This window comes from Salvelinus fontinalis, chromosome 4 (genome assembly GCF_029448725.1).
Source record: "Salvelinus fontinalis isolate EN_2023a chromosome 4, ASM2944872v1, whole genome shotgun sequence".
NCBI lineage: Eukaryota > Metazoa > Chordata > Actinopteri > Salmoniformes > Salmonidae > Salvelinus > Salvelinus fontinalis.
Window position 1 is genome coordinate 21,675,031 of NC_074668.1, and position 12,177 is coordinate 21,687,207.

A 12,177-nucleotide genomic window follows, 5' to 3' on the forward strand; every position below is an offset into this window, starting at 1 on the left:
AATAGGTGCACTTGTTTCAACTGCCCTGCGCGCCGGGTAGGTGAAGTGTTCGCATTTTGAACCTTTTCATTTGTCTGAAGGTACAATCTTCGCCTTCTCGGCGTGCCCGGAGAGAAAATCAAGTGCACCTATAGGCCTACCAATAGCCAATCGAATTGCTCAGATCACCGTGTAAAAGTAAGTCGATAATGTGATTTCAAAACGATTAAAACCATGACTAGAAAGACGCTGTTAAGGAATAGAGGAAAGAGCTGCTGTGAGTGAGTTCATTTTAGTTTTTATTCGGCTGTCATCACTTAAATATTTTTTTTACACTTTTATAAGCCATGAAATGCGCTTCTCCACTCGTGCTGCAACCAGCACTGCAGCTTCAATGGATGAGGAGCAAAGTGTATCTGTAGGCCTGCGTTGTTCTTATTAGGGGCTGTGTGTGTTTTAATGTTTCACTTGTTCTGCTCATAGGAGTAACAATAGGAATCCTGCATGGGGCAGAGATTATGTGGTGGGACTCAATTTTGGGCATCTGCTCAAAGACGGTGTTCCCTTTTTTGGTCAGTCTCACTCTTAGCGGAGGGGGGAGAGCTGAGGGACAGGACCACGGTGAAAGGCAGACCCTCTGATGCTCTTCCTCTGCTGAGACTGACCACCTGCATGCACAATCAGTTTTTTTTTAAAGCACATTATTTCAATTTATGCTCACTCAGCTATGCCTCACAAGTAATACAACATTACCAGTGTAATCATATACCTCAAGTTTTGAAGTATAATTTCAAAATGGTCTTAAGAAGAACAACATTGGCAGGGCAATTCAAGCATAGCCAATATGCAGTGATACTGTATTGTGCCTATAGTCTACTACTAATGTCATTGCTACAGAACTGTTTTAATAGGTTAATTTTGCAGAGGCTTACGTTTAAGTTATCTAATAATAAAAAAAAAAAAATATATATATATATATATATATATATATATATATATATATATATATATATACACATATATATATATATATATATATATATATATATATATATATATATATATATATATATATATATATATATATATATATATATATATATATATACATATATATATATATATATATATACATACACACACACACACACACACACAAATCTGAGCTGTAGTTAGCACAAAAGTTTGGGGACCACAGTACGAGAGTGATTAAAACTAAATGTTTATATCTGTTTAATGTATTCTGTGTTGTCTGTGTGATGGTACAGGCAACATCCTGCAGATAGTGTCGGCCCCTGGTCAGCAGATCCTCCGGCCCCAGGGCTCCATGGTCATGCAGACGGTACCTCAGGCTGCACCCATCTCCAACTCCTCCACCAGATCTGGCACCCCACCCCCAGCCGGCCCCGCCCAACAAGGTAAGCCTTGTTGGGCTTGTGAATAGCGCAGATAGTGCCTCAAGAAATTACATCACTATGGGTGTTTTTCAATTTGCATACTACCGTGTTCCGTGTCTGCTGTCATGGCTTACACTTCTAACAAAGTGGTTGTGTTGTAATGGTCTTAGTCTTTCTCCCTTTTACTTTTAAGCTTCAGGGATGACATCAAATGCCTTGGGGGTGAGCGCCCAGCCTGCTCCTGCTGCTCCTATTGCCCCTCAGGTAGGTAGAACAGGCACTGGTAGAACACAGAAGAACATGAAATGAAAGCATACTTATATTTCTGTAGTCTCCTAACCCATATATTCTCACCGAAGGCATGAAATGTGATTATGATGCCGTTATTTTCTGTGTGGTGTACAGGTGTCGTCAGAGGAGAGGGGTCGTCATCTGAAGGAGCGTCTGAGCCGCCTGTTCAGTGCCAATGAGAGGCGTTGTGACCGCAGTGTTCTGTACGGGGCTGACCTGCGCCAGGTCTGCTCTGTGACCCCAGGGGCTCCTCACTCTGCCCTGAGCCTCGGGGGCTGGAGATGGGTGGGCAGAGACAGCTGCCTCAGGGCCCAGAGGACTCCTGTGGCCACCACAACACACCTCCAGTCTGCCCTGCTCTCCTCCACAAACCGCCAGGATGCCAGCAGCAGCCTAGTCAGCAGGTACCAAACTACCCATGGTGGTCAATCACCTCACGTCACTGTCGGATTAAACGTTTTAATGTCATGACAGACATAATCACACTTGAGTTCATATAGCCTTTTAAGAAATTAGAAATACAAGTCATTGAAAACACTCCTCTCTCTGTAGGTTATCATGTGTTGTCCCTGCCGCAGTAGCTCGTCCCCCTTACCTGTATGCAGCCAATCCCCCAGCTCCCTACAGCCTGGAGCAGAAGTCGATCAGTCGCAGGCTCCAGGAGGCCGCCGCCCCCCACAGCACAGAGATCCACAGCCTGGCCTCTGGACACCTGCTCCAGTTCCCTGACCTGCAGCTCATGCAGATGGACTCGGGTGAGCTCAGCAGACAATTATATATTTAGCTGTGTGCCAGGGCTTTATGATAGTCCATTGTCTGCTTGGGCTGCACACATCTTTCGAACTACACAGAAATTAAAAACAATTTGCTCCGAAGGTAAACTTGAGGCCCTGGCCATTCTGCTCCAGAAGCTGAGGTCGGAGAATCGCCGCGTCCTCATCTTCACACAGATGGTGAAGATGCTGGACATCCTGGAGGCCTTCCTGGACCACCGGCAGCTCACATACATCCGTGTTGACGAGAGCCTGATCACAGAGGAACGCCAGGTAAAACCCCGTTGTACCAAGGAAATAGTCATCAACTGCACCTGTTTTGGTACCTGTGTTATAGTGAGTTGAAACACTGACTTCTGTCTGTCTGGTTCACTCACTCAGCGACAGCCCTGCCTCTCTGTTTCGCCCTATCTAACACCGGAACCTCTTGATTCAGTGCAGTGTTCTGGCGCTATAAGGGGACAGAGTCCTACGCTCGCTTCCCTCCCCACTGGATGTTGTTCCTCCAAGGGCCTTAAAAAGGCACACAGTGGCAGCTCTAGAGAATCTATGGGGCTTTGGGGCTTTTTTGGTGCTGTACTTTTTACTCTTCTACACTTGATATTTCATTTTCTGTCTGTCCATTCAGACGTGTCTGTCTCTTATCTAACTGACCTCTTTTGTTTAATTTTCCTTCCCTCTCTCTTGTCTGTGAGCTGAGTGAACTATACTGGAAGTGTTTGGTTTAGGGCTGACCCCATTTAGGGGAAAGGGGAATATCTAGTCAGTCGTACAACTGATTGCATTCAACTGAAATGTGTCTTCGGCATTTAACCCAACCCCTCTGAATCATTTAGTTGACTGGTCGACCAAGATTTCTTTAGTCGAATACATACATACATACATGGTGTACTAGACACCTGTCTGATTCGCGCCTATCTGAGTGGACTAATCCATTGTGGAGGCCGTGTGGATGGCACAGTCCGTCACTCTAAGACATGTGCTACTGAAATTGGATGTGGTTTTGTAAGGACAATTGCTTTCTTCCACGTTGGTCGCTGTCCGCGGTTCTGAAACACATCAGTGCACTGTTGAATTGGCGCCTTTTCCTAGACCATGTTGCTATGTACATAATAGCAAAGTTAACCAGCATATTTGTGTTGAGAACAATGCGGCGGAGGCAGCAGCAGAATGAGGAGACGAGAAAACAGCCCTTGCCTTATTGTCTGAGAGGAGAGAGGAAACCCCAACTTAATTAGGGTTATGATCAACATCCTAACTGTTAAATGAGCCCTGGCTTTATAAATCATCCATATACACTATATATACGAAAGTTTGTGGACACCCCTTCAAATGAGTGGATTTGGCTATTTCAACCACACCTGTTGCTGACAGGTGTATAAAATCTCCACACAGACATGTAATCTCCACAGACAAACATTGGCAGTAGAATGGCCTTACTGAAGAGCTCTGTGACCTTAAACGTGGCACCGTCATAGGATGCCACCTTTCCAACAAGTCAATTTGTCATATTTCTGCCCTGTTATAGCTGCCCTAGTAAACTGTAAGTGCTTTTATTGTGAAGTGGAAACGTCTAGGAGCAACAACGGCTCAGCCGCAAAGTTGTAGGCCACACAAGCTCACAGAACGGGACCGCCCAGTGCTGAAGCGTGTAAAAATGGTCTGTTCTCGGTTGCAGCACTGCCTCTGGAAGAAACGTCAGCACAATAACACTGTCGAGAGCTTCATGAAATGGGTCTCCATGGCTGATCAGCCGTACACAAGCCTAAAATCACTATGCGCAATGCCAAGTGTCGGCTGGAGTGGTGTAAAGCTCGCCGCCATTGGACTCTGGAGTAGTGGACATGTGTTCTCTGGAGTGATGAATCACGATTCACCATCTGCCAGTCCAAGGACGAATCTGGGTTTGGCGAATGCCAGGAGAACGCTACCTTTAAAAAATATATATATATATATACATTGAAACTAAGGATTTGTCCTTAACTGACTTGCCTAGATAAATTGCCTAGATAGTTTCAATGACAGCCTAGGAACAGTGGGTTTAACTGCCTTGTTCAAGGGCAGAACGACAGATTTTTACCTTGTCAGCTCAGGGATTCGATCTTGCAACCTTCTGGTTACTAGTCCAACGCTCTAACCTCTAGGCTACTAGGCTACCTGCCGCTACCTGCTTGAAGGCATAGTGCCAACTAAAGTTTGGTAGAGGAGGAATAATGGTCTGGGGCTGTTTTTCATGGTTTGGGCAAGGCCCTTTAGTTCCAGTGAAGGGAAATCTTAACGCTACATCATACAATGACATTCTAGATGATTCTGTGCTTCCAACTTTGTGGCAACAGTTTGGGGAAGCCCCTTTCCTGTTTCAGCATGACAATGCCCCTGTGCACAACGCGAGGTCCATACAGAAATGGTTTGTCGAGATTGGTGTAAAAGAACTTGACTGGCCTGCACAGAGCCCTGACCTTAACCCCATCGAACATCTTTGGGATGAATTGGAACGCCGACTGCGAGCCAGGCCTAATCGCCCAACATCGGTGCCCGACTTCACTAATGCTCTTGTGGCTAAATGGAAGCATGTTCCAACATCTAGTGGAAAACCTCCCCAGAAGAGTGGAGGCTGTTAAAGCAGTAAAGAGGGGACCAACTCCTTATTAATGGCCATGATTTTGGAATTAGTTGTTCGACAAGCAGGTGTCCACATACTTTTGTTTGTGTAGTGTATATCTACAGAAATAAGACAGATCCTGCTTGTTGACTATTTAATAGCCTACTGATTCAGTGGGTACCAAGATTCACGTAACCACATGTTGGATAAACAATTTCATATATTCCTCTGTTTTTAATCTTTGCTATAGTAAAGGCTTTATACATTTGTTTCTTGTTAGAACAGCCTCTGGTATTATTTATAATTAATTTAGAATATAATAACCCACATTTTTCTCGAGCTCCTTATTGTTATAATTACTATTATTATGATCATCATTATAATAGTAAGTAATGTCATTATCTTTATTAGGCTTAGAATAGCAGCCTTGTATAACCTCCATCGAGCTGTAGGCCTAAGAGCACATCCTGTCTTAATACCATAACTTACTTCTATAGACTACTGTATCAATCATTCATTCATGTCATCACAGCATACCAGTCATTCATGATTTAAAATGCAATCAAGCATTTTAGTTTTAAAATAACCTGAATAATTATCGTAAACAATAAATCAACCTTTCCATTTCGGAGATTGCATTCATGAGTGAATGTGACAGTTTAGTCTTTTTTGTAATAAAGGCTTAACAAAAAAACATTACAACAGATTCTCTGGTACGCTTATCATTTTATTGTTTACGTTGTTACAAAGGGCTGTCTTACTGTAATCTAACAGCAGCTGTTTGGCACACATGATATGCAAACAGCGCCTGCTCCTTACCTTCTTTTTCTTCATCTCCAGTATTTCCCACAACTAATGACATTTATTAATGACATCGGACTTCCCCTTTACCTCCTGAGCAACCAGTAAACATTCCCCCATTCCCGAGTTTGTCACATCCTCTGCATCCGTTTTGCTGTTATGGTATTTGGAGTTTTATCACCAATTTATTGACGTGATTATGATATTCTATAGGTCAGGACCTTTTGGTGACGTGCATGCAATGCATACATATGACACTTAAAAAGAGCAATGGTTGAGGGAATAGGGAATGTTTTTCCTAATCAAATGAGGGATTTTGGTAACGTATCTTTTCAGTCAGAAGTGGCTATAATTATGTTGCAGCTTCAGCAACACAGACAGCGCGATAAACACTGTGGTAGTCTCTGCAGCAGGGAGGAGAGGGAGACAACGGGTGCAGTTGCTTGCTGTCATTTAAAAAAAAAATATATATATATACAGCGCACCAAATCTGCGCTTGATCGGTACAATCAAATCAATTGCGGTTGAACTCCCTCTAGTCATTTGTGTGTCTTAATTAGGCTATTTCATCAAACAGTATGCTTAAACCACCAGACAAGCTCAGTGAATATGGTTGATTTGATTACAGTGCCTTCGGAAATTATTCAGACACCTTGACTTTTTCCACATTTTGTTACGTTAACAACCGTATTTTAAAATGGATTAAATAAATAATCCTCATCATTCTACACATGGGTCCTCATAATAGAAATGTTGGCTAATTTATAAAAAATAAACAAATACCTTATTTACATATGTATTCAGACCCTTTGCTATGAGACTCGAAATTGAGGTCAGGTGCATCCTGTTTCCATTGATCATCCATGAGATGTTTCTACAACTTGGAGTCCACCTGTGGTAAATTCAATTGATTTGACATGATTTGGAAAGGGATACACCTGTCTATAAAAGGTCCCCCAGTTGACAGTGCATGTCAGAAAAAAACAAGCCGTGTGGTCTAAGGAATTGTCAGTAGCTCTCCGAGAAAGGATTGTGTCGAGGCACAGATCTCGGTAAGAGTACCAAAACATTTCTGCAGCATTGAAGGTCCCCAAGAACACAGTGCTCTCCATTCTTAAATGGAAGATGTTTGGAACCACCAAGACTCTTTCTAGAGCTGGCCGGCCAAACTGAGCATGAACCCGATGATCACTCTGACCGGCCTCTAGCGTTCCTCTGTGTATATGGGAGAACTTGGGACAATCATCTCTACAGCACTCTAACAATCAGGTCTTTATTGTAGAGTGGCCAGACGGAAGCAAATCCTGAGTAAAAGGCACATGACAGCCCACTTGGAGTTTGTCAAAAAGCACCTAAAGGACTCTGACCATGAGAAACAAGATTCTCTGATCTGAAGAAACCAAGATTGAACTATTTGGGAAAAATGCCAATTGTCACATCTGGAGGAAACCTGGCATCATCCCTACGGTGAAGAATGATGGTGGCTGCATCATGCTGTGGGGATGTTTTTCAGCGGCAGGGACTGGGAGACTAGTCAGGATTGAGAGAAAGATGAACGGAGCCGATATCCTTCTAATAGGACAACGACCCTGAGCACACTGCTTTGGGACAAGTCTCAATGTCCTTGAATGGCCCAGCCAGAGCCTGGACATGAAACCGATCGAACATCTCTGAAGAGCCCTGAAAATAGCTGTGCAGCAACGCTTCCAACCTAACAGAGCTTGAGAGGATCTGTAGAGAAGAATGGGAATATAGGTGTGCCAAACTTGTAGCGTCATAAAAATCCTGTTTTTGTTTTGTCCTTACGGGATATTGTGTGCAGATTGAAGCAAATAAAAATCTATTTTAGAATAAGGTTGTAACCTAACAAAATTAGAAAAAGTCAAGGGGTCTGAATACTTTCCGAAGGCACTGTATGTGGTAAAAAAACGTTTAAAAATGTTGACCAATTGATTGAGAAGATGACTCTAAAGCCCTTTCCTTGGGACTAATCTCTCTAATATGTTTCTCATGATATCCCCCTTCCATTAGGAACATATAAAGACGTTCAACAGGAACAGACAGGTGTTCTGCAGCATCCTGACCAACCGCTGCTGCTCAGCCGTGGGGACCGTGTTCGACGCAGACACCATCATATTCTACGACACAGACCTCAACCCCAGCATGGACGCCCGCACCCAGGAGTGGTGCGACAAGATCGGACGATCCAAGGACATCCACATCTACAGGTAAAACACAAGAAAAATAGATATTGTGCCTTAACTCTACATACCATATTAGGATATGAAGAAACGCATACTGTTGTTGCTGCTGAAATGTAAGTCATTGTGAGGTTGTTAACTTGGTGACTTTATATCCCAGACTGGAGAGCGGGAACTCCATTGAAGAGAAGCTGCTAAAGAACGGCACAAAGGATCTGATCCGAGAGGTGGCTGCCCAAGGGACTGACTACACCCTGGCATTCCTCACACAGGTAAGATCTTTACCCACAAACCAACCAGACCCCAGCTCTCCTCTGACTGAAAACCATACTATATTTGGTTATTAAATACGCTGTGTCTGTGTGTCCAGCGGACCATCCAGGACCTCTTTGAGGTGGAGGCCGGCTCAGGGGAGAAGGTTGAGGAGTTTGTGGTTCTGCACCAGGAGCCGTCTCCCTCTGAGGCCATCTCTCCACGCGTGGCTAGGCCCTACATCCAGGCACTCCACAGCATCAGTCTGGACGCCCTGCCACCAGAGCAGCAGGAGGAGGAGGACCTGGAGAAGGAGCTGCAGGTCAAAGAGGAGCCCTCTCAGCTGGAGGAGCTTAATGCTGTAATGGACCAGGTGATAAACAGTCATGAAGTGCCTTCTTACAGTATGTTGTAGACTACATACCAGGGAGCTAATACATCAGTTTGAACTAATACTGGATTGTCTTCATCATTTCCTCCATTAGTTAACACCAATAGAAAAATATGCCCTGCAATTCCTGGAGTATCTTCATGTCAGTGAAGATGAACTTGTTGCCAAGGTAAGACTCAAACTCTCCTCTCAGATATCCGGAGGTACTACTAGCTTGTTAGACGTTGCGTTCTCAAAGTAGCACAAGACCACAATTACCAAAGTTTTTTATAACTTTAATAATACCGAATGTAATTTTCAGGAGCGACTGTTGTGTGCGAAGAGAGGCTGGGAGATGCAGCACCTCCAGAAACTGAAGGCTCAAGACGAGGAGAGGATGATCATTGAGGAAGAGGAGGACCTGTTCACCTACACCAGAGAGGATGCTTACAATATGGTAGGCTTTCACTCTCTCAGGGGTGTATTCATTATGCTGATTCTGTTACACAATATTTCTTAAACGGAAACAAACAAAACTGAGTGACCTAACTGAATTTGTCCAATACAAACTTGTTTTGCTCTGTTTGGTTCTTAAACAGTAAACTGTTTCCATAAGGAATGCGCCCATGGTGGTGACAGTATTCAAATTAGAGATCAGAGCCTGTAGTAGGGTTTCCATTGTAAATAGGTGGGTATGTGAGCTAAAGTCTTGTCTCTGTTTTAACAGGAGTATGTGTTTGATGGCGAAGATGGCCAATCGGAAATCATGCCGGTAAGTCAGTCACATAATATCTACATGACCGTATCTACTTGTCCTGAGGTATATCATGATGTAGTCCCGTATTTTCCATGAGCCTGTCAGCTGTATGTTAACTTATGGCTCTGGTTGCAGCTGTGGACTCCACCTACCCCACCGCAGGATGACAACGACATCTATATCGACTCTGTGATCTGTCTGATGTACGACTCTGCTCCCATGCCTGAGTCCAAACTGCCTCCTGTCTACATCCGCAAGGAGCACAAGAGACTCAAGATGGACCCCTCAGGTAAGGCTTTGTATTCTTGTAACAAACAAAGTATGGTACATTGTGTGTAGTGATGCACTTGTGAGCTCTGTTCTGTGTTTTCTGCCCAGCAGCTGGCAGGAAGAAGAAGAAGGGTCATGGGGAGACGGTGATTCCTCCTCGCTCCCTCTTCGAGAAGGCCAGCATGCTCAAGGTCCGCCGCGAGGGCAAAGACCAAAAGAAGAACTTCTCCCTGAAGCAGCAGGCACCCTTCGCTAAGCCTCTGCCCTCGCTGGTCAAACCTGCCATGGAGGCCGGACAGGACAACCCAGAGTGGCTTATCAGTGAAGACTGGGCCCTGCTACAGGTACTAGGCTGGCTCCTACTGGGATGGCTTGTTTTACCCAATACTGTGGTTGGTCTAAAGAAATGTCTGTCATACTGTATGTTTGCTAGATACTCTCAGATCAGATGAGGTGAACTGAAGAATACTTAGAAGCTAAGCTATTTGTAATCAACATAGTCCAGTAATTTATTCTGTTAGTGATGCAAGTGTCCCCTCTCTCTCTGTGCGTGGCAGGCTATGAAACAGCTCCTGGAGCTCCCTCTGAATCTAACCATCGTTTCTCCGGCCCACACCCCCAACTGGGACCTGGTCAGCGACGTGGTCAACTCCTGCAGCCGTATCTACCGCTCGCCAAAGCAGTGTCGCAACCGCTATGAGAATGTCATCATCCCCCGGGAGGAGGGCAAGGTGAGCAGACATGAGTTAGTAAAGCCCTGAGTGGCACCAAGATCTCATGTTGTTTGAGCATTCAGATAATTCAACCATACTGATTTTGTTATTCATTGTAGTTGGTGTATGAGGCGAATCCTAAGAAGAAAACAAAGAGCATATACAAGGTACATTGCCAAACTCTTGCAGGTTACAACGGTCGTAATGTTTGATGCTCAGAGCCCTCTTGATTGACCAGCGTCCCTCCTTTTTCCTCCACCAGTCTAAGAACAGCCGGCCGCTGCGCACCTGTCAGATCTACACCCAGGATGACAACGCTACACACATCCAGCTCTACAACAGCCGCTTTGAGCTCATGAAGATCATCGCCAGCAAGAGGAGTCCCCCCATCAAACCCCTGTAAGCACTCAACATGATCTTTCCTCTGTACCTTGAAATAATACATGTTGTGTCATCAGCCTTATGATAAACATGCTCAGTGTTTAAACTATTAATTCAATGTTTGCTTCTTCAGTCTGGGGATGAACCCATTCCAGAAGAACCCCAAACATGCCTCCGTCCTGGCAGAAAGTGGGATCAGCTACGACAAGCCCCTCCCTCCCATTCAGGTGGCATCTCAACGTGCTGAGAGGATTGCCAAGGAGAAGAAGGTGTGTACGGTTTACTGTATATTCTCTCTGGATTTTGCAGTGTGACAGTCAGGTCTGTTGTCATGGTGGTATGCACTCTGATCTTCTGTGTGTGTCCTGTCAGGCCCTAGCCGAGCAGCAGAGGGCTCAGCAGCTAGCTCAGCAGGCAGGAGCCCCCCAGGCTGTGGCCGGTGCTGCCCAACCCCAGGCTGGGGCTCCCGCTGCAGGCCAAGCCCAGGCCCCGGGGGTCCTCCAGGCCCCTGCAGCGGCTGGCGCTATGGCTGTACCCAACACCGCTGTCCTGGTGAGAATGGGGAAAACGTTGGAATTTTTTATGTCAAACCAAGTTGTTCTTTGTGGTAAAAAAAGAGCTGTCTAATGAGTAAAATTGCATAATTTAGAAATATATGTTTTTAAAGAATGTTGTGTTTTTCAGGCTGGAGCTATAAAGAATGCTGCTGTGGGAACAACCATTCAAGCTGGTGGGTTTTCATGGCACACACATTGATCATTACAAAACATTTAGTCTGTAATCCAATTGTTTGTTGGTTTGGCAATGCCACTGTCAGCCAGAAAAATATGCTGAGAAGGATTATCACCACAGCAAGCAAGGTACTTGGAGACAAACGGACAGGCCTGGGGAGATCTTTAAGGTCAGGGCCCTCCAAGGCTCACAAAATCATTTTTAGACCCAATCCACCCCCTGTACCCGGACTTTGAACTACTCCCCTCTGTACAGAACTAGACAATCATTTGTGCCAGGTGTGATATCCCTCCTAAATAGCTCGGACTAATGTTCCTGTCTGCTCAGCAAGGCCAGCAGGCTAGTCTTTAAAAATATATATATATATGGTATGTAACTGTTATGAAAGTTGTATTGTCAATTTTGTTTTGTATTTAAACGCCAGTTTACATGTGTACATGACACTGCAACAAAATTTCCCCATGGGGACAATAAAGTCAGTAAGTAATAGTCATTTCTTAAATCCTTTCAGCCACCGTAGGGGGGAACCTGATTGTGAACACAGTGGCTGGAGTTCCTCCAAGTCCGTTCCAGGCCAACAAACGGCTGGTATCACCAGGTCAAGTCATACCAGGAACCCTGTCTGTAAGTCACTCTATTTATTACCTCTGCCATTGCG

The 12,177-nt window shown here is 44.7% G+C and overlaps 1 protein-coding gene across 7 annotated transcripts in view; it reads left to right on the forward strand.

Annotated features, from left to right (window-relative positions):
- LOC129853333 (E1A-binding protein p400-like) overlaps positions 1-12,177 on the forward strand; it is a 35,267-nt gene that overhangs the window by 16,332 nt on the left and 6,758 nt on the right. For 5 of the 7 annotated variants that reach the window (XM_055919258.1, XM_055919262.1, XM_055919261.1 and 2 more), the window contains 20 exons: positions 1,248-1,397; positions 1,570-1,640; positions 1,782-2,071; positions 2,220-2,422; positions 2,544-2,713; positions 7,875-8,071; positions 8,205-8,316; positions 8,415-8,669; positions 8,782-8,856; positions 8,989-9,123; positions 9,394-9,438; positions 9,559-9,712; positions 9,802-10,037; positions 10,251-10,424; positions 10,526-10,573; positions 10,669-10,805; positions 10,921-11,056; positions 11,160-11,339; positions 11,472-11,517; positions 12,031-12,143. In XM_055919258.1, coding sequence (XP_055775233.1) covers positions 1,248-1,397; positions 1,570-1,640; positions 1,782-2,071; positions 2,220-2,422; positions 2,544-2,713; positions 7,875-8,071; positions 8,205-8,316; positions 8,415-8,669; positions 8,782-8,856; positions 8,989-9,123; positions 9,394-9,438; positions 9,559-9,712; positions 9,802-10,037; positions 10,251-10,424; positions 10,526-10,573; positions 10,669-10,805; positions 10,921-11,056; positions 11,160-11,339; positions 11,472-11,517; positions 12,031-12,143 — 2,927 coding nt within the window. The remainder of the gene's footprint in view (positions 1-1,247; positions 1,398-1,569; positions 1,641-1,781; positions 2,072-2,219; positions 2,423-2,543; positions 2,714-7,874; positions 8,072-8,204; positions 8,317-8,414; positions 8,670-8,781; positions 8,857-8,988; positions 9,124-9,393; positions 9,439-9,558; positions 9,713-9,801; positions 10,038-10,250; positions 10,425-10,525; positions 10,574-10,668; positions 10,806-10,920; positions 11,057-11,159; positions 11,340-11,471; positions 11,518-12,030; positions 12,144-12,177) is intronic. The other 2 variants (XM_055919260.1, XM_055919263.1) reach the window with 1 other exon arrangement.